Source organism: Argopecten irradians, chromosome 12 (assembly GCF_041381155.1).
Source record: "Argopecten irradians isolate NY chromosome 12, Ai_NY, whole genome shotgun sequence".
In the NCBI taxonomy this organism is placed as follows: domain Eukaryota; kingdom Metazoa; phylum Mollusca; class Bivalvia; order Pectinida; family Pectinidae; genus Argopecten; species Argopecten irradians.
Window position 1 is genome coordinate 3,259,154 of NC_091145.1, and position 23,877 is coordinate 3,283,030.

Here is a 23,877-nt window from a genome sequence, read left to right on the forward strand (position 1 = left end):
ATATCTATAAGCAAACAGGAGGTAACAAGACCGAGATATTTTATTCATATTTTTTTTTTTTTTTGCAAATGATGTGGAAAAGTGCCATGGTTATACAATGAGACTTTATGAAATAAACATTATCACATACACAGCTTATAGCAATTTAAAGGTTTTTGAACACGAGGATATGTATGGCTTTGGTGTTATTTTTCAGAAATAAGTACAGTGGACTCTCGATAATCCGGACACCTTCGTTCCCAGTCTAATCCGTCCGGGTTACGAGTTTTCCGGACTGCCGAATTCCGTGCTCTTAGTCAATTAAATTGTCACGTACGAGTTACTCCCCTTGACCTTGTAATCGATGACAGGCTTTTATGTAATATACGTGTATTATAATCAATACTTCATTTGTTATGTTTTATAGGTATTTATATATCATTACGTTAAGAATAATAAATAAACGTATTTCTTTTTCAAAATACGAAACCTAAAGCCATAGTTAATTATATGCTATGTATGCATATAGCTACGTATCCAACTCTTGATCTGTCGTATGGCAAATTGCCTAACCAAAGATCAATGTCATCTACGTTCTTGGCATAAAAAACTATGATAACAATAGTTGTGAACACTTTAGGATCTCATATAATTGTTATTTTGGATAATGTGTGTTTTAATGACAATCTCTACAAGTCTTTGCTTTCTGACTTACAGACGTATGTAACAACCACGCGCCCGTTCACGTCTAACTTCGTGCACAATGTCACACACTTTATGGCATGTGCCGGGCGCCGTAGCCTTTATATCTTATACCACAGGCGATGAATTCGAATAGATTTACATACATTTAAAATTCTTATTAATTTTGTAAGTATTATCTCACTTTATTGTATCTGATACTCATATCGATATATTCTGCATGCGAAACATGTAAGGTATCTACAGCATACGTACCCGTACCCAAGCTCAAACTTCATGTTTAAAAAGCGTGTGGCTAAAAATATATATTGCGTATCTCAATCAACACTGAAGTTTGATCTCCTATAGAAAACCAATGAACCGTTACATGACTGCATGTACCCGTGTGAAAGGTGTTCAGGTAAACGCCCGTGGCTATGACCTGGCAGCCGTCGTTATGACAACACACTCAGTGTCAAATGATAGTGTGTATTGTACACATGACTGAGATGGCCTTGGATTTTCTCGGCACGTGGCGACAACAAATTGTCCGGATTATTGCGGGAATTTATTAACGAAAATTACGTTCCGTTCCCAAAATGGAGTTCCGGATTCGGAATACGAATTTCCGGACTAGTGAGTATAAATAACGTTACGGAAATCCGTTCCCTGACATTTCCGTCCGGATTGTGAGTTTTCCGGACTATCGGCGTCCGGATTATCGCGGGTCCACTGTATCCTAATTGCTATAAAGTTACATCAATTTGTGAAACATTTTTACAATGGAAGATTTCTTGTGAAATTGCAAGTCTGGTAAGGCTGATAGAATGATGGTGAACTCAGTCATGCGTGTTATTGCTGAGAGTTAGATATGTAAATTGCTAATTGAAAGCGAACAGATTGGTTTACATAGAACCTTCTGAAAAAGAAATCTCGTGAACCTCGTAAAAGGTCTGTATATTAAGTGTAAACTTGCATTTTTTATGAAAATTGTAATTATTCAAAATTATTTATATAGACAGAATAAATAGTCTACTTCTTCCATTTGCCCATCCCAGCTGAACGATACATACAATCTATAGTTATCTTATTTCTTATCAAAAGATACCAAATATTTTCCGCAATTTTTTTTTTAATTCAAAACGGGACATACGCCGAGAGCAGTGAAGCGGTTAATATACATCTCAACCAGATCTGCTGTTAACATTTGTCTGATCACTCTCATTCTCATATATATCAAGAGTTTCAAATGTTCTTCCCATTGGTTCACTCCGTCACCACATACGGGCAGAAACGAAGGGAAGTAACTCTGGTATGATGAAGTGAAACGAAGGGAAGTAACTCTGATTTGACGAAGTGAAACGTATCAGAATTATCACTATAAGTAATCTCGTTTCTGAATTATGAAATAGTTCACACAAACACAAGTTCAACCGGATATCCGGTTTAGCTCGCTATAACCTCATTCCAGAAAGGTCAGTTCTGTTTTGACGTCACTGATAGCACATTCTTGTATATTAATTCGTCCTTCAAACTTCGGGTTGTGCACCTCTTCATATGATGGCGGTGGGGGTTCGTACGGAGGGGGTGGGTCCGTGGAAACTTCACCCACGGGCTGAGCTCCTCCGGGCACCAAATGTTGGTCTTGATTGATATATCCTGCACGTGGAAGGCTGATTGTGTGTAGGGTATAGTCTAAAGTTAAGGACGGCTGCACAGTTTTCTCCGGAATACATACATCCAAACATTTCCATATCAAACAAGATTTCCCTTCGTTGTTAGCAGATCTCCTCAAAGCGTACATTGTCACGAAAAATGCTCCAAAGGCCGCAGCACTAAGAACACACCCGATGGCAATCAAAACTGCTAAGGAAAAGAAAATAACAATATTGATTAATATATCTCTCAAATCGATACATTTCTATAAATCTTTATCTGAAATAATACTTTTAATATCTAACAATGTCTAGTATAAACATTTCATCTTCCCTAAATTCAGAAAAGTAATTTTAGAATCACTTTTAAAGACATGGTGATATCGATGAATAAAATAGTGACTAACTTCGATCATGTGGCACCAATGCCATGCGAAGACAGACTGTTCATTATGCGAAGAGTGACTATACACCATGTTAAGAGCAACAATGTACGCGCCAACAAAAGAACGACAACTGTTATGTCCCAAACAAAAAGCGACAGTGCGACAACTTTTATGTCCAAATGAAGAGCGGCAGTGCACTCACTAAGCAAAGAGCGACCATGTGTCAAGCAAAAACGACCATGCGTACGGCGAAAAGCAACAATGTGCCTTGCGAGAAACGTCGCTCTTCACGTGGCGCACTGTCGATTTTCGCTTGTTGCGTTGTCGCACTGTCGTTCTTCGCTTGACGACATGGCCGAAATTAGCTACCATATATTCATGAAAATACGGTTATGCGTTTCACTTTTTAAAGATTTTAAAAAGCGTTAATGACTTATGGCATCGCCTTGACGTAAACCTAAGAATTTTTGAAAGATATCATTTCAATTTCGGACATTAAGACATTATTGATTTGTGTCTATATTCTATACCTACAGATTTATAATAATAAAGTACTAAATCCTGACGAGTTGAAAGAATTTTGGAGTCAGATTCCAGCTTGAATGTAGAAATGTTATGGCAAGACAAAAGCAATACGCCAAGGTTTTGACTAAAATCCTAACAGTCCTGCCATCCTGCACAATATAATACATTGTAATTAACTACAAAATGGTGGTATGAGTTAAAAACCGGTTTTTCCTCTCTCTTTTTTTCCAGTTGGTTCAAATCTATTAATTAACAAGAAACTTTAATGTATTTACACATTTTCCCAAATTAGTCTCGTTTCTTAGTCTTAGCCAGAAGTATGAATGTATGTAATGAGCATGCGTAGTAAACTTACATTTATCAGCTCTAGATTTAGCTGTGACTTTAATGGTTACCATGGATGAAGTTTTCTGTGAAGTTGTAAATTTGACGAACAATTTATTAGAATCAGCACAGTATTCCTTCTTCAGTGTTCCACAATTAATTATCTGCAAAAAGAGTCAAAATGTAACAAAACAAGAGCTGTTGGAGAACAGCAAAGCTCGCCTATTCAGAAGAAGTTGATGTTCGAGTATTTACTATTTAAACATGGAAATATGACAAATTAACAGACTCAAAAACCCCCTAAAGGGTCCCAAATTGGTTGTATTATCACGTTCAGCATCCATACACATTAGGAAAATAAAATCATAAACATTTATGATGACTTCAGCTTAAACAAGTGACGAAACAGAAACTTGCTCAAAAACTTTAACGTGAAATGGGACGACGCGACGCAACGCCGACGCCGACGCCGGTGGGTGACAACATAAGCTCCCCCTGTTCTTCGAATAGGCGAGCTAAAAAATGAAAATCATCAGAAATAAGGGGAATAGAAAATGTTATACGTGTATATCAGCGGTTTATCATTCATTCGAAAGTAACACAGGCTGTCGGAGCTGCCATTTCGATGGTATGTAACAACGTACACATTCAATGCTTTCATGGTTCATGGTCATGCCTGCCAACCCCCGGCTACCGGATATGGTCCGGAGCTGCCATTTCGATGGTATGTAACAACGTACACATTCAATGCTTTCATGGTTCATGGTCATGCCTGCCAACCCCAGGCTACCGGATATTGTCCGGAGCTGCCATTTCGGTGGTATGTAACAACTTAAACATTCAATACCTTTATGGTTTATGGTCCTAACTTGTAATCATGTACAATTAACCAAAATAAAATGGTTCATTCATTACCACAATTCGTTATATAACGATATCGCTGCTATACACTAACCTGCTTCATTGACGAACCATCAAAATATTGCATATGAAAGGCACACGTCTCCAAAGAAAAGGCTTCCACGTTGACACAAAGTTGAAATTGATCAAGATGTGTGATGTTGAACCCAACTCTACAGTTCCCTGGGAGTTCGCGCCCGTCCCACGTCAGATAGTATGGCGTTACTGAAGAGCTTCCGTCTTCGACCACGTGTGATGTTTCTGCGCATGTGACGTTTGTAAGCTCAAGCCACGCCGCTGGAAATACAGAATAAATCTAGTTTACGTGACTGTTTATACGTACATGTAGGTGCTGCAACTAAAGGGGATGTGGGTTAGACGTTTATGTGATTTCAATTGTTAGTCTGTCAACCTTTTTTCTGATTACTTCTCTTTTAATTATATACACATACTCCACAGCTGTCACAAAATACTTTACAGTGTGCCAAAAACTATCGAACTTGCAATACCATAAAACGAAAAAAAAAAAGATTTTGCGTAATTTAACAGTATATTCGATATAGATCTAGTGCTAATGCTTCTCAATTTATCAATGTCACATCTACATTTTAACAAAATGAAAAGGAAAATGTAATAATTTTGAACCGCATTAATGTGTAGCTACATTATAGCATCAATTTCCAATTCTGCTAGTTATAGATGTTGCAGTATAAATTGCAAACTTTTTTATTCTATCGATTCAAAATTCATTTATTAATAGATTTTTATATTAAAACCACGCAGCGCCTTCAAATACTGTAAAAGTGAATATTTTTACCAATAATTCTATGGTATCACAGCACAAACTTACATGTAGGTTGTGACGTCAAGTTTTATCACAGGATTTAATCAATGATAAAAATCACGCGCTATACACGTGCGAGGAGAAAACCAAACAGGCTCTTTACCACATGTACATAAATGAAATCCACTTTACCCATTGTATATGTACATGCACTCTTACCTTCTGTAAAAGTTTCCCCGAGAACCAGTACCGTTGCTAGGAACCAGATTGCCATTTCTCTGTTCTTTCTCAACACACGTGGTCGCACAATCTTCGTCCTTGTCTCCTCTGAGGTCAAAATTCAAGACCAGTGCTGGAGGTCAAATGTCATACATGGTCGCTTCGACACTGGAGAAAATTGAAAAAGTAAGCTAACAAGATACCGGTTTCGTCTCGACACCCAAGCAATATGCAAATATATAAATTCATGTATTGAAATGAGATCTTTTCTCCTTGTCTGTCCCGCTTTGTTATCTAAACGCGAGACTGTCTCTATACCGACAATTTACATACATATGCATTACCACACAAAACGAAACGTGTAACACAACCATCATGCTTTCCTCAGCGTTCACTTAGCTGCATCTACTTCCCATTTCATCCCTTTTGATAACGGTATCGGATCATCATTTGTCAAGCTCTATATGCAAGTTATAACAGTATTTGTTTCTGTCATCTGAGGTAAAAAGCCAGCCGTACTTTGTGAATGACACACCGACAGGAAATTTACATTTTTGGTGAGAATTTGATATTTTTTATCGATTTTATAAATGGCATATTACACAGTAGTTTTTTCCAATCCTAATATCAAACTGAAACTAAATGACTGGTACTGTATAGAACAACGTTGGCTTATGTTACTAAAATCAACGAACCATGTCCACAAACTATATATATACTATACATATTCGGTTACAAAAACCCATTGTCCGCTCACAAAAATAAAGTGGTCCATTTAGAGAGGTTAGCGAGCGACTTATAAGACAACCGATACATAAACTTGTTATAAATTCCTCTAACGAAAAGAAAAATGTTGTCTCTAATGCATTTCATGCCTCAAAATCACAGGGACTTGGCACAAAATTTTAACCAAAGTACAGTATATACATATAAACTGTTGGTTAAAAAAAACGTGCCAGGTCCCTGTGCTTTAAATGTGCACTTTATTCTGTTACATGTATTAGAAAAAAACAAGATCAATTTCACAATTAGACAAGCCATAATTAAAGAATGCGCTGAAAAATCAGGTCATTGCTTCAACTTTACGTTTCGCAATTGGATATGAAATCCAATTTCACAATATCCATATATTAAACGTCTAACCCACAAATAAAATCCAGTGTTTCACGTATAATCCTATGCTGGTTGAGAAATATCACAATTATGAGAAAGAATACAATCTCTAGTTGTCCCAGTGAATGTCGATCTCCGGCCATCTGTTGCCCACAAAACAGAGGTCGAGGACAGCTAGAGAATTCAAATTCAGTCCCTGGCTCCATGGCAGAAATATATTTGATATGGGGAAGAAATCAAAATCCGTCAATAAATACACTATATGCTCATTTCAATAGAGATCGTACAGAAATGTGACGACAGTGAAGTTGTACCACTTTTATATAAAGCTTGAGCGGTATGATGAGTAGATTTTAACGGAATATTATACAAACACAAGCTGATTATGATAGGTGATTTGACACGACAATGGAGATTGTAAAACAATAGCTATAACTCATTCGGGACTGTTCTCTTTGTGGTATAAAATGACGCTTTATTTACATAATCACTAACATTATTCTAAATAAACACATATTACCGATAAAGGGTCTAGCGAGATGATTCAAATTATTTGATATGTATTAAAATTGTACTTTGTGTCTTATAACGGAAATAAACAAATTGAAATTGAATTGAGATAATTCAAAGCTTTGAACAGTTGATTTGCATGATTATGAACAATTCAATACTAAAAATGACAATAAATGTAGAAATTATGTCATATACACGCGATCTAAAATCAATTACATATTCATTAAACGCATGAAAGTTGCGTGTATCTTCATTAATTCATCTTGCGTTCCTTCGTTATAGATTAGTCAATGTATTTTAGTACTGGATAATACTAGTTTTTCATCTCTTGAGGCTTCAATGCTAAATAAATGGTATTAAATGTACCAGATACATATATAGGGCAGAATTTTACTCCGAAACTCCGGCTTTCCCCCATGATCCGTAATACTTTGATCCGTATACGCGAGAAGTACACATCGAGTAATCTATGTGCCATATCGTATATGTTGCAGGGGTGTTGGTTAATTCAAGAAACACTGATTAACCATGCAAGTTCTTTATTCCATATATCGACGGATATTCAAATATTATGACGCACCCTGTACACAATATTAAAACCATACACATACATAATATGGCTAATGAAAGTATAACCATCTGACATACATTACTGCAATACATTATTACATTATACATGATAGGTACGTACATATTACATACGAACAGTTAATAATTATCTTAACGAACAGGTTGATATATCACACTGTTTATGGATTTCAATATACAAAAGATATAATGTAAGAGTGTATACACTATCTATTAGAACATTAATCGTATATAACATAACGGTTAAACTATTTGTACAATAAAACATATCTCACCTGTGTGTGACACGGGGCGCTTTGCCTGGGGCACGAACTCGATACAACTTGTATGTGCCGATACCATATAAAATGTTGGTTCGAATAGATCTAACAAGGACAAAACAAGAACATTCTATTACATAAGGTAAAAGATATACTAGGGTTACGATATCGAATAAATAACGTGATAATGGCAGCCAGGTGAGTACACCTGATGGCCGATTACATATTTCTGAATATACTGAATACTTTATAAATATAATAAATATATACGTAGATCGTTTTACATTAACTTGGAGTGAAATCAGTGATCAGAGAAATAGTGCCAAAATGAATTAAGGGGGATATGTACGGTTAATACTTACATGCAGGCTTCTAAAAGATGCTAATGGCTAGTTCTAGTCTGTTTGTCTAATTTCAAAATGTCTGTTGTATCGCGCGCAGAATCGGTCAGCTGTCACGTGTCTAAGTGACCAGTGTGACGTCAAAGGGGCACAGATAAAGGGTGTTAGTAAATCGTATAACACATAACTAAAATACTATTATATATTCTTAATTAAAACTATGAATACAAGTATGTGACTATCCAGGACGTACACTCTGAAAATGAAATATATTATTGTACAATGTATAAATACATTGTAACTATACAAAGATAAATTAAATGCAATATTAATAAATATAATATTGACGTCATAAGAATGACCCTGCTACATATAACCATAAGATATTTGTCAAATCGATGACTACAGTGTTTACCTTTGCCTCAAGACACTCCAAATTTATATTGTTGTGACAAAATCAACAATAGCTTAAGGTTACAAATATGTCACCGTAATTATAAGACGTTCGGGTGGAGACGAGGAAAATCTTCAATTTTCTTGAAAGCACAATCAGAATACAGTCGAAACTGTCTTAAGCGATCATTCAATGGAGATTGAAAAGTGGTCTCTATGAGTAGCTTAGGTTAAGAAGGATCAATATATATAGTTAGTTTGATGATTTGAGAGTGCATGGTCAGCAAAATTAGCATACAATGAAGATCAGAATTTACTTCGGAATTATGACCAGAAGTGATCACAATATTTAAACATTCTTCGCAAACAATTATAAAATATCTCCTTTCCCGTCTATTTAAAGAGATTTTCACGCCAGTAATGTTTACACATGTACAAAATGACAATAAATGTAGGTGTATAGGAGTCTATTATGCTAAACATTCAGGAATGTGATATAACAAAAGTTTGAGAAAATGACCACTGTGTACATTTGAATGACCTCAATGGCATATAGCACCCTGGACGTGACAGGAGGTGTTTAGGTGGGGATCGGAAAACTGACCATGTGGGGATCGGAAAACTGACCACGTCAAGTGATACTCAGTGAAAAAATCATGTAAATATTTATTTTTCTGTTCAAATAATGGTCAGTACTCGACCATTCTTTTATGGTCCGTTTTTACTAGGTCAAGCCCCTCGTTTTCTTAGGTATATGTATAAAGCACACAATAAACTTCTCATAATTTATTTATCGAAAATAAACTCAAAAGTTTCAAATAGAGATTGTGATCATGAGCAAACAGACTAGATGAATACTTGAACAAGACATGGAAATGGGTTGTTCTTGCATCAATATATGATAACTGGCAATGAATTTCGAGAATTGAACTAATTTTATTGGTTTGGAATTGAGATATTTTCTTAACTCTAAACGTTAAACGTTAATCAAAATTTAAGAAAGAACGTTTTGTTTGAACATTATCGCGAAGACAACGAACCAAGGATTTATAAGCAAGACTCACTTATAAATCCTTACAACGAACTAATGATAATAATGGAATCGTCAAAAATATCATTCTTATTTCGTTATTTGCCAAATTGACACTACAAAAAAAAGTTTGGTATACATATCTGTGTATCCATTCAAGAAATGTATTGTCAAAATCCTAGGGTCAAATAATTAAAAATGAACCTCGTCTTATCGTTATTGCCAATCTTGTAAACGATCTTAACGTGTAGACAACACTATGTAATATGTCTGCATCTACAGACATTGTTATCATTTGGAATGTCTCCTCTAGATCTTGTTCGACCTTCGGAGTACCTCTTGACGTCTCGTTTGATAATTTACGGTTGAATGTGAAATTGGGCGGTAGACCTTTTAACGGGATTACTTATGTACAAAGCCGTTGATCTTTACCTAAATAGCGATATCTCCGGCTCCTAGTCTAATCGATTACTAGTGACCATGGGCTGTTACAGGACATTACGAGATATTTTCTTTAGGTTGCGTCACAGCTGATACGACTATACAAAACACAAGACGTAATGTTTCGTATAATCTGTCACGTCTGCTAGTAGGAATGACCCACTTTTTACAAGTTAATTATCCTAAAATTTGTTAAATTTACGGTTTTACTTTCTAAAGCGCGACATGGGGCCTAAATTTTACAAAACGGTCAATGTTGACCACAACAATTTGAAAGGTGCAAAGTATAGAAAAAAATACCGACGTTCCCGGTTTACGGTTGGGGACGTTTTAAAGTCATTCATTTGGCTTTGTGATCGAATGTTATGCAATGGCGATGTCAATAACGTTTGGGATTGAATTGAATATATGTTGTATACGACGATCTCTCGTATACTACCGTTTACATTGTATTAATATTAGCAGAAATACGAGTCAAGGAAATAATATCAACGGTTGTATTCCAGATGATACTGGATCTCTATAAACGGGTGTCTGTAGGGTACGAATAACAAGTACAGCAAAAATGTATGGGACACAGAAGTAATTCAACAGCAAGAACAAATTATTGTCCAATGTTGAATTTCGGTGATCGGCAGGCACCTTTAAAGTGAACAGTCGGGCAAGGATAGCTAAAGATGGCTAAAGTCGGTAAAATGGTGTGAATGTATCCAGTATAATTTCTTATGAAATGGAAAAATAAAATCTCTCGTCAAAATCTGTCTGCGTACGAAGAAATTAATTGAAAGTATGGGAATTCTAAAACGTCCTCCCGGCTCACTATATGTCCGTGGTTACATTTCCACGCAGCCTCGCTTTCAATGCTTTCAACTTTTCTTTACTTTAATGGTCAGAACTGGGAAACTAAGCAGAACTTGACCGTCGTATTAATATGTGAGAACTTTTGGAAGGCCAATGAACGCATTTAGACTAGTTTTCTTTGCCCGACTATTCACTTTAATTTAACAAAGACACAAAAAGCGAAAACAAAATTCCAAATCAAGGGCGGTCGCAAATGTTCACAAAACACAATTATTTGTATTTGTTTGTGTTTTATGAACATTTTTTACGCACTGATGAAATTACTTCTTTGTCCCATACATATGTTCAGAAATATTCGGGAACCCAAGAGTGACCAATTGCAAGCCACCGCTCTATTATTTGTGACAGACGATGCACAAATCCAGTGCAACCAATGACTGTATGTAAGTTGTAGGTCTAAATATTGCTCATGTTGAGATAACAGACGTATCCAAATGTACATCAAAAACTGAACCCATATCAAAACAAGAGCTGTTTGAGAATATACACTGGAAGACTTTTCTTTCGAATTGTGTTGCTGATGGCATTGATCGAATCGTGCATCGAGACCAGCAAAGCTCGCCACCGGTAGTCTTAATTAATGACCTCAAAGCTTAGCCATGCGAGTACATATTTGCCAATTAGGCCTCTTTAAATAACCACAATCCTGTGTTTTATCCCTTGAAATGAATGTCCATACATAGTGAATACTTACAATCCTGTATAATCAACGTCACTCATACATACATTGTATTACGAATAGCATTCGTAACTTTCGGTCCATTCGGCCTCTTGCAAAGTTGCAATTCTCAAAATTCAGCGTTTTCTTTCTAACTGATTATAGATCATAAACCATGTATCCCTATATAAATGTAGAGATAAATATCAGTTTGTTACTGTGGATATTACTGTTTCCACAACTTGCACTGATTAGAAATGTTCCAACACCGATGCCGACGCCAAGGTGACTCCATAAGGTCCCCTCTCTTCCAGAGGCGAACTGATTATAAACGCACGTGTAATTCTACTATACTCGACAGATTGCCGCAAGGAAAGTTTTCTTAGTTATTATTTTTTAATAACAAATGCACGAGTGAATACCAGATTCAAAACAAATACATTTACTAGTAATAACTGTATGTAATATGTACACTTCGAAACGCTTTGTGTGGCGGTCCTGACAAATAAAAAGACCTACATGTGCATTACATTGTAAGTTTGAGTCTCATAATATAAAAGTTGAAATTCTAAATTTAATTATCAATGAGAAATGCCATTCTATTATTATAAGGTAACCTAAAGAATCTCCAAGATGATATTATCAGAAACATCATATACATGTACATATGTATACGTTTCTGATATTATACACTAACAAAATATGTTGTTCAAAATATGTTGATACAGTGAAAATCCTGTATCAGGCACATTCATATGCATTTCTAATGGACACTTACCTAAATTCAGGGTTTGCACAAATCCCTCGTTTCACACATGTAACACACAACTGATTCAGAGATTCCTCACGAGCTCACCTGCCGCACTGAGCGCTCGTGTGTAAATATACACACAGGTAATTCCAGTCGATAACACCTGTATATATCGGTCCGCTGATTAATACTAGTTATCTGTGCTGTCATCGCCGACTTGACTGATAGATAGCCTGCACACGAAGTGTTACGTCACCAGATTACGGGTATTAAAGCACACAATAGAAAGTGACGATAAAATTACCGTGAATAAATTAAAGCATGACCATGCATCTTGGTGTGACCTAGATATGTCAACAATAATATACAATGTACAGGTAGATGGACACAGTATACGAATTATACCATAATGCATGTGTCTACATGTATAAGATATACAATACAGACTATTATATAGCATTAGGCAAAAAATGTCTATTTAGGGTAACATTGGCAAAAAATAGGGTCGGTAGGTCGATCTTTTTCTGGAGTGTCTTTCACTGGATACTTAATGGCCGGAACCGGAGTCTGAGATCGAAATCCCGACTTTTAATATTTTTTTTTCGTAGATTAAAAAAAATAGGGTCAGGGGTAAAAAATAAGGGTCGGTCGGGTACTAACAGACACATTTTTTTTTGCCTTAAGTATGTGTTTCTGATGAAGGCAATGCTACAAAAATTACATTTTACAGTCACGTAATCATCTGTCTATTTAATTTATTCCATAATTTATAATTAAATGAACTTAATTTCAATATAAATTCATATCTGCTTCTTACAGTTTGGTAGTCCTAAACTTTCTGTATATCAATATGCAATTGTTTTCAATCGTGTACATAAATTTACAATGTACTATACATTTTTAAATGTGTACTGGCATACCGTTAGAAATAAAATACACACTCTTTCTCCCAGCTTTTATATTTTATTTATGGGTTTGAAATACTATAAACACATGTACAGTATATATATAGCAGTAATATGTAAGCGCGAACGCTAGAAACTTTGCCCTGAACGCTAGAAACTTTGCGCTGAAATAGATATTATTGCACTGATTGCGCATGTTGCCAGTCTTTGATAGAGCAATTATTGTGAAATTTGCGAATTCATCATCCCGCTAATTTATTCAAACCTCGATTTGCGCTAAAATTTGATTGCATTAGAATAAGTACAAAGTGCGTTTACAGTGATTCAAAGAAAACATATTTAACAACTGAAATTTCGAATACCTGTTCTTGGTAAATTGGCTTTTACATGAAATGCAAGCTCAAAACTTATATTACTCGGTAAAATACAAAGGAAAACGTGTTTGCAGAGAATGCAAATGAAGCGCAGATAATACCAATCTTAGCGATGGTCTTACATTACTGCTTTTGGTGTCTATGCAATGTACAAAGAACAGTTTAGCTATCGTCTTGAATATTACATGTGTGAATACATCATTACGCTTTGACATTGTTGTTAAAAATGATTACGTCAAAATAAATTCAGTGTATATTGTACTTAATTGAAATACATTTTGTATGTAAGACTTCCGTCGTCAGTTTATCTTCCTTTTAGTATTTTATTTTACATTTCAGTTCTAGCCATATAATTACTAACCAAGTTTAGAATTGCAAGAAGTGATTGTTCAAGGAGAAACATAGCATAATGCAAATATTATGGAAATAATTTGGAATGACTTCCAAGGCTATTCTTTCAGTGTGTACATTTAGAACGAATTGTTAAGGACACAATGCTGACCCTTGTGAAACGCCAACAGTTTTAGGTTCAACGGAAGATTGCCCAAAAATACTATCACTTTCGTTCAGAATTTAAAGAAATGTTTACACATCAAGAATTAAAATGTGGGACATGCAACAGTATAGTATCTCAGAGACATAGATAATATAATTATACTATTTAAATTTCTGAATATTGCCAATTACATAAATATTGCCAATTACATAAAGCTTCATATACATATAGTAGCAAGGATTAATAATTTCTCCACAGGGACCTGGCACAAATGTTCAACCTATGGTATATATGTCTTAAAGTCACTAAAAATTTATACATGGTGTATACATGTATATTCATGTACATATATACCTTTGGTTGAATCACGATTAGAAATTAGACACAAACAAAAGGCCCATGGGCTTTAATGATCACAGGAGTTTTGATACAGAATGAAACAGAAAGAGACTATAAAGACAATTGGCTCCTAGGAAGAGTCGCATATTTAAACATACTGGCTCCATTGTTCTTTGATGAGATACAAAAAAAATATATCCTGTAGATTCAGTCCGTGATGCACTTCACTTCACCATGTTTGAGGGTAAAGAAAGATCCTGCCATTAGTCCCTGCCTCTCAAGCTCTGTGACAACCTTTTCTCTGGGCTCCAGAAAATGCTGAAAGTTAGTGTGAGAAAGTTGATTTACTTGGTACTTTTCATCATACATAAACTATATACATCTCCATGTGTACATAATTACAATGCATGTAGGAGGATATGCACATTTTCAGCCATAAATGTGGGGTTCATGCACATACATATTTCACAGCAAAAAGACTCCTCCCGCAAAAAGACCTTTATTTCTACTCTAGGAGATTGATTTTTATTTGCGAGGAAATACAATATGCAAAAAAAAAAAGAATCAGGTCTGAAAATTTTTTTCAATCAGTAATATCTATTATCTCCAATCTCCATAGCAAAAATCTTTAGGCCAAAAAAATTATATGTCTGTTTAGGGTTACATTGGTTTTTTTGGTGGAAAATTGGAAAAAAAATTAGGGTCGGGGTAAAAACTAATGGTTGGTCGGGTAACCCTAAAAATACATTTTTTTGGCCTTACAGAAGTTATGCAAAACATCTTATGTTCAGAAACCTTCTTTTACTTTGTAATGCTTTCCCATGGAAAGTTTTATGCTGAGGAATTCCTTAAAGTTAAGGAAAATGAAATTAGGCTGTGTGATGCTCACCTCAAAACAACCTAACTGTTTGAATGTCCCCCAATGTATTCCTACAGATGCTTTTGATTTTACGTCAACGTGGATCTGAACAGCCTCTTCTGGGTTTACATGCTGAGGGTACATGAACCACCTAGGGAAGTAATACACTAAATTAGTATGACTGAGACATTATAATTAATGATCAAAATCTTTAAAGTAAAATAAGACAAATAATTCAAACTGACATATACAGTGGACCTATAATAATCCAGACACCAATAGTCCCGAAATCTCACAATCCAGATAAAAATATCATGGGATTTAAGTTTTGATTACGACTTGGTAAATCGTACAGACAACTCACAATCCAGATGATTTAATTGGACTGAGGAAGCAAGTGTTCGGACTATCAAGGTTCGACTATAGTTAATTACCTAGGTTCGTAGGACCCTATAGGAATGGCAGCTAGGGAGAAGGGTCCGTACTTCTGGCCGATCTGTTTAAATCCTTCACAGTATCCAGTGTCTCCAGCGAAGAAAAAACTGTGATTAGGTCCTTTTACAACCCAACTACCCCATAAAGACTGAAAGATAATTGATAGGACATAGGTACTACATCATGTATATTTCTTCAATGGTAGTGTATATGTACATCATGTATATTGTTAAATTTAGTGATATCTCAGCTATTAAACTGCAGTTACTTACCAGTAATTTTTATTTGATTGCTTGCACTTATTAATGTCGTAGGTATTACTACACTTTTTTATGTTCTATGCTGATCCACCAGAGTTACTTCCCTTTGTTCCCCACAGTAAAACATAATATGATTCTGGTGTGTAACACTGATAAAGTAGAATGGTGATGCCCTATCTACATTATTGTATTTGACTTCATTATATAAATTCTAGTTATGTGTACCAGCTATGTGACTATACTAAATATGCTCCCACTACATGTACATGTATTTGCTTGCAAAAGAAAGACAATTACCGTATTCGACCCAATAAGCGCCCAGGGCGTTTAAAAGATTTAAAAAGTACTAATAAGACTAAATTATTGCAAATCTATACAGTTTTTTGTCTTTATTTATGCCTGGGCGATTTAAATGAAGGCCTAAAAAAATGGGGAGGGGCGCTTATAGGGACATGGGCGCTTATTGGGTCAAATACGGTAAGCCAAAACAACATTAATCTTTAGAACACAGTTTGGAGAATATAAACAATTTTCTGACCTACTGGTAAATTACTTACTTTATTTTCATCATTCAATGACCTTCTCGACCAGTGTTGGGTTGGAGTAAAAGCTAGAGTGATCTCCCCCTGCTTACCGACAACTTTCTCTTCTTCCCACCACGATAAGTCCGTGACATTTTTACATCCAACATTTATCATCCATGCCTTCATTCCTAACGGTACAAACCAATGAAGACTTGGACCATACTTGTGGATTAACTGTTTCACCGACCCCAAGTCCAAATGGTCGTAATGGTTATGACTTATAAGCACAACATCTATATGAGGCAGTTCCTGAATTGTACAAGGGGGAGCCCGGTACCTTTTTGGACCCATATGTTGTGAAAATGAGCAGCGGTCACTAAAAATGGGGTCACATAAGACTGTTAGACCGTCTAGTTGTACCAGCACAGTGGCATGACCAATCCACACCAACTGGACACAGGAGTGGTCAGGGTTCTGTAGTTTGTCCTGGTCAAGTTTTATCAGAGGTAGAGTCACGTCCAGTTCCTTAAAAACGATTATATTAATTTATGGTTAAAGATTTTAGTCATTTTTCAGAGATCTGTGCCTGTGATACAGTGGAATATGACATATTTGTTGTGTAGACAGTTGCTATGCAACCATGAACATAAACACAATATCTATTCTAAACATCATTGAAAGCACCATGTTACTGCATAATGCATTAAACTGTATTATGCACATTCGTAAATTATGGTACATGCATAAATTACATCTATTTCTACTCAAAAAATAATTAATAAGGCTCGAAACTTAAAGTAATCATTAAATGTCCTCCTGTACTAGCACAGTACCTGTATCAGTATAGTGCAAATAAATGTTTTCAGAAATTCAAATAACTGAAGAACGATCTCTACAGTTTTCACATTAAAAAAATAAACCAAAATGCAATCAAAATATACAGTACCTGAGAACTTGGTATATTGCTGCGGTCAACATCTCGGATCTTGAACTTTAACAAGTTCCACAAAGAAGGTTTATGCCATGTTTCCCAGGGATTTTCAAACTTTCCATTTTTGTAGATAGGTTTAGTTAGTTCCATAGTTAATCATGTGTTGGAATAATGACTTTGATAAATGTCACAAATTTTCTTTGATGATCCATTTACAATATGCACATTGTATGTAGTTACTTATGAATATTATTAACCTTTATCAACTGTTACCTGAGGCAAGGGCAGGAACCAATTACCATTAACAGTGATTTAAAATATTATTTTGTTACGCATGCTATACAATGTAAGCATTGAACTGTACTTGGATGTCTTGATTGGTTCACACTCGATCCAGTCTGCCACTACATGCACATTTTCCAGCTCCTACATAAACAAGCAGGTATGATTTGTGTACCTTTCATCACAGGTTGTTGAAGTTGAATCTGAAATAAAAATTACATGTCTAGATAATCTATGTAATCAATATTATAAAAAAAATGTCATATTACTGTGTAAAAAAAAAAAGAAGTAATTTCAGTGCTTGAATCCTGACTCTAAAAATAATACAATCATAGTATAAAAAAGTGATATATTAAAACTGTGTGTCTTTCATTAGTAATACCAGGTATACCTTGGTATAATTTTATATCAATACACGAGTACATGTACAATAAAAAATGTATATACAAATTGTACATGTATGTATATGAGATTTTATATGTACATAGCCTTAGGCAGATACATGTATTTTGATCTCCTGGGTACTGTTCTAAAGCTAAAAGCATTGTAAGTATTGAAGTGTGTGTTACACTGTTACATACAATTGGATATGTACATATTATCATATACTCATTCTGTTCAACATGGAAAACACGATTTAAAAAAAAGTGCCTTTGTGCATCTATGTACCTGTCTCTCACAAACTTTGAATGACCGATCAAGTGTTAGAATACTTGTCAATTGAATTAACACATGGATCCGGAGCACTGCAAATTGAAAGCGAAACTAAATCACTTTCTGCTTCACTGTGCATGCTTTTCTGAGGCTATACCGATTTTTCTTTACACTGTATTATTTTTTTCAATACAATTTCTGAGGACACAAAAATGTCATCTTCACAGAGTACATGTATTATGAATTCAAATCTAAACAGATATTTTGCAATGGGTGTGTAAAGTTCGTCAGACCGGACATCGTTCGTTTTATTTTTCACTAATCCGACTAAATAACGATCATAACAGCCCGCACTGTCAGACTAAATAAAAGCGCCCACTTGCAAGCGTCCGATTGATAATGATTGTTTTGTAATTAGTCGGGTAAGTCGCGGTCGTCCACGTGCATTACGTCAGGCTATGTTATTGTTTATTGTTATGTATTATCTTACTGTTAGGTAAACGAATAAGACTGTATATTCATTAATTTGGCTAACTGCTACTTTAAAATTGTGAATTTGTATGATCAAATAAGGGTTACGACTGTTTCTCAGGGAGCACACTAAAGGCAGGATTTTTTATATCCAAGATCATTATTATTTTCCAGAATTTCCCCCCAATCATAATCAGAGACATAAATAGTACATGTATCATCCTCAATACTCAAGTGGTTACGATCACTTACGATATCTTCACCCCTGGACTATCTCATAGTAAAACTGGGGGCAACAGAACGTGTACAGGTAATTCATTCCTTTGATGCACATCAAAAGAGCCGTATAACGGTACACTGTGGTTGACTGTGTGGCTTTGATGTTAGGCGTCGCTCTCTCTGTAGTCTTCAAAGGGAATCTTTGCTGGTCTGTGATTGGTCAAATGTATTCCGCTGAGCTGCCTCCAATTTCACTACCGTATGAGATAGTCAAGGAGTGTAGAGATTGTAAGTGATCGGAACCCCTGGAGTATCGAGAATGAGATAGTGTATGTCTCTTTCATAACTAATTATGTAGGGGAATTGGACTGGGTTGACGATTGGTGACCAGGTGGAGCATTTGGTTAATGCTCAGAGGTCCCGGGTTCATGAATCCTGGTCTGGCCGCTACATTTTCTCCTCTCCTGTTAAAATATATATAGAACATATGTAGAATCAACATGTCATATTGGTGGCTGATTTTGCAATGTCGCACTGTCATATAAGTGACCCTGCCATTTGACAGTTAATGACAATGCGACAAGAGAAGCGTGACAGTGCAACAATGCTGCAAGCGACAATGCACTATGCGAGTTTGCAACAATGAGCCAAGTGAAGAACAACAATGGAGAAAATGTAGCAGGATTTGAACACGGGACCTCCAAACACTACCACTGAGCTACCTGGTAACCGATGATTGACCCAGTCCAATCCACCCACATATGTATCAATTAATTAATATAATGTCTTTATTCAAGTTGCTAATTAGTACATTGTATAAAAGAATGAAATTTTTAATCACAATTAAATTAATTGACAGGAGTTTATAACCAATTCCATCACCCACAATGTCTGTCAGGGCCGGCCTTCACCGGATCATTCAGCCTGCTTCAAAGCTATGGAAACATTGGCCAGTCACTACCAATACAACCAAGTATACCAATATAATAACAACACCAGTATGTGTGAGGGTATGTCTCTCCTGTCAGCTGTCAACACAAGCCAAATCCCAGGAGGTACAGAACCAAACAGCGGACAAAGAGAGCACACTTCCTGAGTCACTACCTCCACCTTCAAAGGAATTTCTGGACAGTTTAAATGACAGTCAAATGAAACATTACAAAGACGTTGTGAATATGTATGAAAGACATTGGAGATTTCAAGATATTAAGGTGAGAATAATTATTTGAGTTTGTGTAAATTTAATTACTTCTTTTTATCAAAATGTGCAGGTGAGAACGTTGTAATAGTAAAAATTAAAAAAAAAAAAAAAAAAAAAATGAAGCACAAATGGATTGGATAAGGCAGAGATACAAGAGAGAATGTGATAATTGTTATAATGTAGGACCAGAAATTATATAATTATTGAAATTATAGCACTACTGGTATGTATACATTTTGTATACTGTTAGTACAATGGGAAACGGTGGGATATCACACTTGGTTGGTTTTATTAGTTTAATGTCCTATTAACATCCAGGGTTACATGTATTGAAGGATATGCCAGGTTTGTCAGTGGAGGAAAGCCGGAGTACCCGGAGGAAAACCACTGACCAGCAGTCAGTACCTGGTAGCTGGCCCACATATGTAATCAATCTAATCAAAATTAGATCTTCTATGTCACTTTTCTACATAGGGACGATCTACGGAGAGGTATGTAGGAGATCCAAATTTAATTAGATTCCATGTGTAAGTTGACCACTCTGCCTCCATGGCCCCCTCAATACGGTGTCCTCATACTTATTGTCTTCAGCAGTACACTTTAGTGAGATAGCACTATAATATGAGAGGAGAAGAGTTTTTGATATCAAAAGAAGACAATTTGCACTGTATACAGTAAAACCTGCCTTAATGACCACCTTTGTATAAAGACCACCTGCTTCAAAATGGCCTTTTCAGACACAATATTACCTTGTATAATGACCAGCTGGCTGTAAATATATGTAGTATTTTTCTTAGAGGATGAGATTTATCGACAGGTTTGACTGTTCATGTAATGTGTGTTCTCACACCAAGCATATTAGCTCATGTAGATGCAGCCTTACATTCTCCTGCTGATGAGTTTCAAAGTAACATGCATCTTGATTTTCAGGTACCAGCTGTTCTGACTGATACACGATGGAAAAAACTCTTGGGATCAGGAAAAAGTAAAACTGGAAAAATACTAACTTTGATGTACGTTAAAGAGGTGAAAAAGCAACGTCGAAAGGAAAATAAGGAGCACAAGGAACGAAAAGAGGATGTAATACACAAAGTGAGTTTACCAAGCGAGAGATCTAGAAAAACATTTACAATTCTTAAAGCCTACAATGCTATGGAGTATGGACCAGAACTTGTGTATGACCTCGGATTTACCTCAAATGCGTTACCTTTTCATGTTTTTCGCGAAGAGGCAAGAATCAAAAAGCAACTTCAGGACACAATACACGCCAACGCGAAAGGAAGATTTCCATTTCACCTGGTTTTCTGTAATGTGAACGAGAGTTATCGTAGTATGTTAGAAGAGATATCGGGGGATATTCCCATCACTATCACCGAGCGAGGGTATCTGGACATGTTTGATCGACGCAGACTTGTTTACCTCTCGCCAGATTCTAAAGAGGATCTTGAAACGTTTGACCATAATGATGTATACATAGTTGGATGTATTACAGATCTGGAAACAAAACCTTTAACAAAAGAAAAGGCACAAAGGCATGGAATCAGACACACAAAATTCCCCATCAGGAAATATTTAGGGTAAGATTTACAGGGTCTATACTGAACTCTTATATTCACTTTTCTGTTTATTTATTCACCCCTAAAATTTCATAATGGACTGATCTTGTCTTTGATTTGGAAGAGTCTAAATATGTCTTTAGGGGTGAATAAGATAAAAAAAAAGAAGAGTCTATATGTGTCTTATGGTGAATGATTTAATAGAAAGAGTAAAGAAATAAATGATAGTCAGAAGTTCTACACAAACAAATTTCTGGTCCAACGTGATTTTGACAATGTTCTCTTACAGGTCTATGCTTGTGTATTGTAAATGTGATTTAATATAATTAATTATATTCTGCACATACATTTCAAAAATTTTACAAAAGATTTACTTCCTTAATGGAACCTTCTCTTAACCAAACAAATGTTCATGCATCCTGTTTTTGGGATGTGCTAGGTTGATAGGATCTTGGTCCGAAATTTAGTTCTGATTTGATATTTTGACATTTTGTCCGATCTTTATTTTTGATCTTTTTTCTTTCAGAAATACAACCACCTGCCTTTTGACTTTGAACCAAGTTTGTGATGTCCTTTATGATTTAAAAGACACTGGAGATTGGCGGACAGCTTTGAGACATGTCCCTGTACGTTTCCAGAAAAGAGAAAAAAACTCAATTAGTTCTTGAAAACCTGTAGAAATAAGTATATTCAGCACATTGTACCAATGTATAAATAGTATATGTATTGCCATCATTATCGCGGAACATTCTAAGTGTCAAATTATGATATTCTTGGATAATCTCTCCATTTCTTGTGCCAATACCATTTTACTTGAATAAAGTGTCTGGACAATTTGGGCTTCTATGGTTTGATAAGAAATGAATGGAATTCAATAAGGAAAAAAATATTATCTTTTATATTTTTATCACAACAACTCATATCAGACTAGATAATAAATTATACAACTCACTGTAAACTCACCGTAAACTAGATAGGTAAAATTTTAGCATCAGCTTTCTTATATTTGATGTCCATGATCTTAAACGGCTCCAGGTTTTGCCTGTGCAAAATTTATCATTATTTAAATTCAATAAACCTTCAATAAAAATCTATGGTATCTGTACTTTCCCTTGTAAACTACTTGAAGTATACAATTCTGATATAACCTAATATTTAGGATTCCATGAGGTACTTTGTTGTTCACAATAATCTAGTCAGAAAGTGTTCTTTATTAAAGGCCCACTACCTTTCCTTTTGATTTTTAAAATTGGAATGTAAAATGAGATTGATTATTTTATGGAGTCGCAAAAGTTATTAAGGGCCACTACCTTTCCGGAGCAAAATTTATAGGTTTCTTAAAAACATTAATAACAAAAGAAAATATATATCGATGGCATAAGATGAGGTTACAACACCAAACATATGCAAGATTTCCTGTCTAATGTACGATAACAGTGGAAATTCATTTCGCTGTTTTGCCGTCTGGCGCAGTGATAGTCAACTACCGCGCCGCATTTAGGACGACGGCGGGAAACATAAAACGACCCGCGTTATGAAAATTAACATTTTATTTATTCTAATTAGTGTGGTAGTAAACGTATAGTTAATAACTTCTGCGACTCTACAAAATTATTGATCTCGTTTCACATTCCTATTTTAAAAATTAAAAGCCGTTTCGGAAAGGTAGTGGCCCTTTAATACTACACTTATTATCAACTCCTAAACAATTTAACTAAAATAAATCAAATGTTAATTTTCATAACATGGGTCGTATTATGTTTACTGCCGTCGTCCTAAATACCGCTCGTTAGTTGATTATCACTGCGCCAGACGGCAAAACAGCGAAATGAATCTTCACTGTAAACATTGACACAGGAAAATTTGCATTTGTTTGGTGTTGTACCTTTATCATAGGCCAATAATATAAGTACCTTTATCATAGGCCAATAATATAATTTTCTTTTGTTATTATTGTTTTTAAGAAACT

The 23,877-nt window shown here is 35.5% G+C and overlaps 3 protein-coding genes across 7 annotated transcripts; 1 reads left to right on the forward strand and 2 right to left on the reverse strand.

Moving 5' to 3' along the window:
* Window positions 1-24: 24 nt before the first annotated feature.
* On the reverse strand, window positions 25-12,833 carry LOC138336298 (uncharacterized). Of its 2 annotated transcripts, none has more exons than XM_069285733.1 (5): window positions 12,430-12,833; window positions 5,454-5,621; window positions 4,506-4,747; window positions 3,582-3,714; window positions 25-2,523 (listed from the first exon to the last, which is right to left on the reverse strand). In XM_069285733.1, the coding sequence occupies exons 2-5, from the start codon at window positions 5,506-5,508 to the stop codon at window positions 2,123-2,125; spliced, it is 831 nt and encodes a 276-aa protein (XP_069141834.1). In that variant the 5' UTR covers window positions 5,509-5,621; window positions 12,430-12,833; the 3' UTR covers window positions 25-2,122. The 2 variants fall into 2 exon arrangements, with proteins under 2 accessions (XP_069141834.1, XP_069141833.1); XM_069285732.1 differs by having other exon boundaries at window positions 25-2,526; window positions 12,430-12,829.
* Window positions 12,834-14,377: 1,544 nt separating this feature from the next.
* LOC138336276 (N-acyl-phosphatidylethanolamine-hydrolyzing phospholipase D-like) lies at window positions 14,378-18,607 on the reverse strand. The gene is made up of 6 exons (XM_069285691.1): window positions 18,477-18,607; window positions 17,541-18,010; window positions 16,628-17,119; window positions 15,810-15,958; window positions 15,406-15,526; window positions 14,378-14,834 (listed from the first exon to the last, which is right to left on the reverse strand). The coding sequence occupies exons 2-6, from the start codon at window positions 17,673-17,675 to the stop codon at window positions 14,724-14,726; spliced, it is 1,008 nt and encodes a 335-aa protein (XP_069141792.1). The 5' UTR covers window positions 17,676-18,010; window positions 18,477-18,607; the 3' UTR covers window positions 14,378-14,723.
* A 234-nt stretch (window positions 18,608-18,841) lies between these two features.
* Window positions 18,842-22,892, forward strand: LOC138336428 (tRNA methyltransferase 10 homolog C-like). Of its 4 annotated transcripts, none has more exons than XM_069285923.1 (4): window positions 18,842-18,883; window positions 20,011-20,362; window positions 21,283-21,929; window positions 22,435-22,892. In XM_069285923.1, exons 2-4 carry the CDS (start codon window positions 20,039-20,041, stop codon window positions 22,574-22,576), a joined length of 1,113 nt encoding a protein of 370 aa, XP_069142024.1. In that variant the 5' UTR covers window positions 18,842-18,883; window positions 20,011-20,038; the 3' UTR covers window positions 22,577-22,892. The 4 variants fall into 4 exon arrangements, with proteins under 4 accessions (XP_069142024.1, XP_069142027.1, XP_069142026.1 ...); XM_069285926.1 differs by having other exon boundaries at window positions 18,877-18,957; XM_069285925.1 differs by lacking the exon at window positions 18,842-18,883 and adding an exon at window positions 19,329-19,480.
* The last annotated feature ends 985 nt before the right edge of the window (window positions 22,893-23,877 follow it).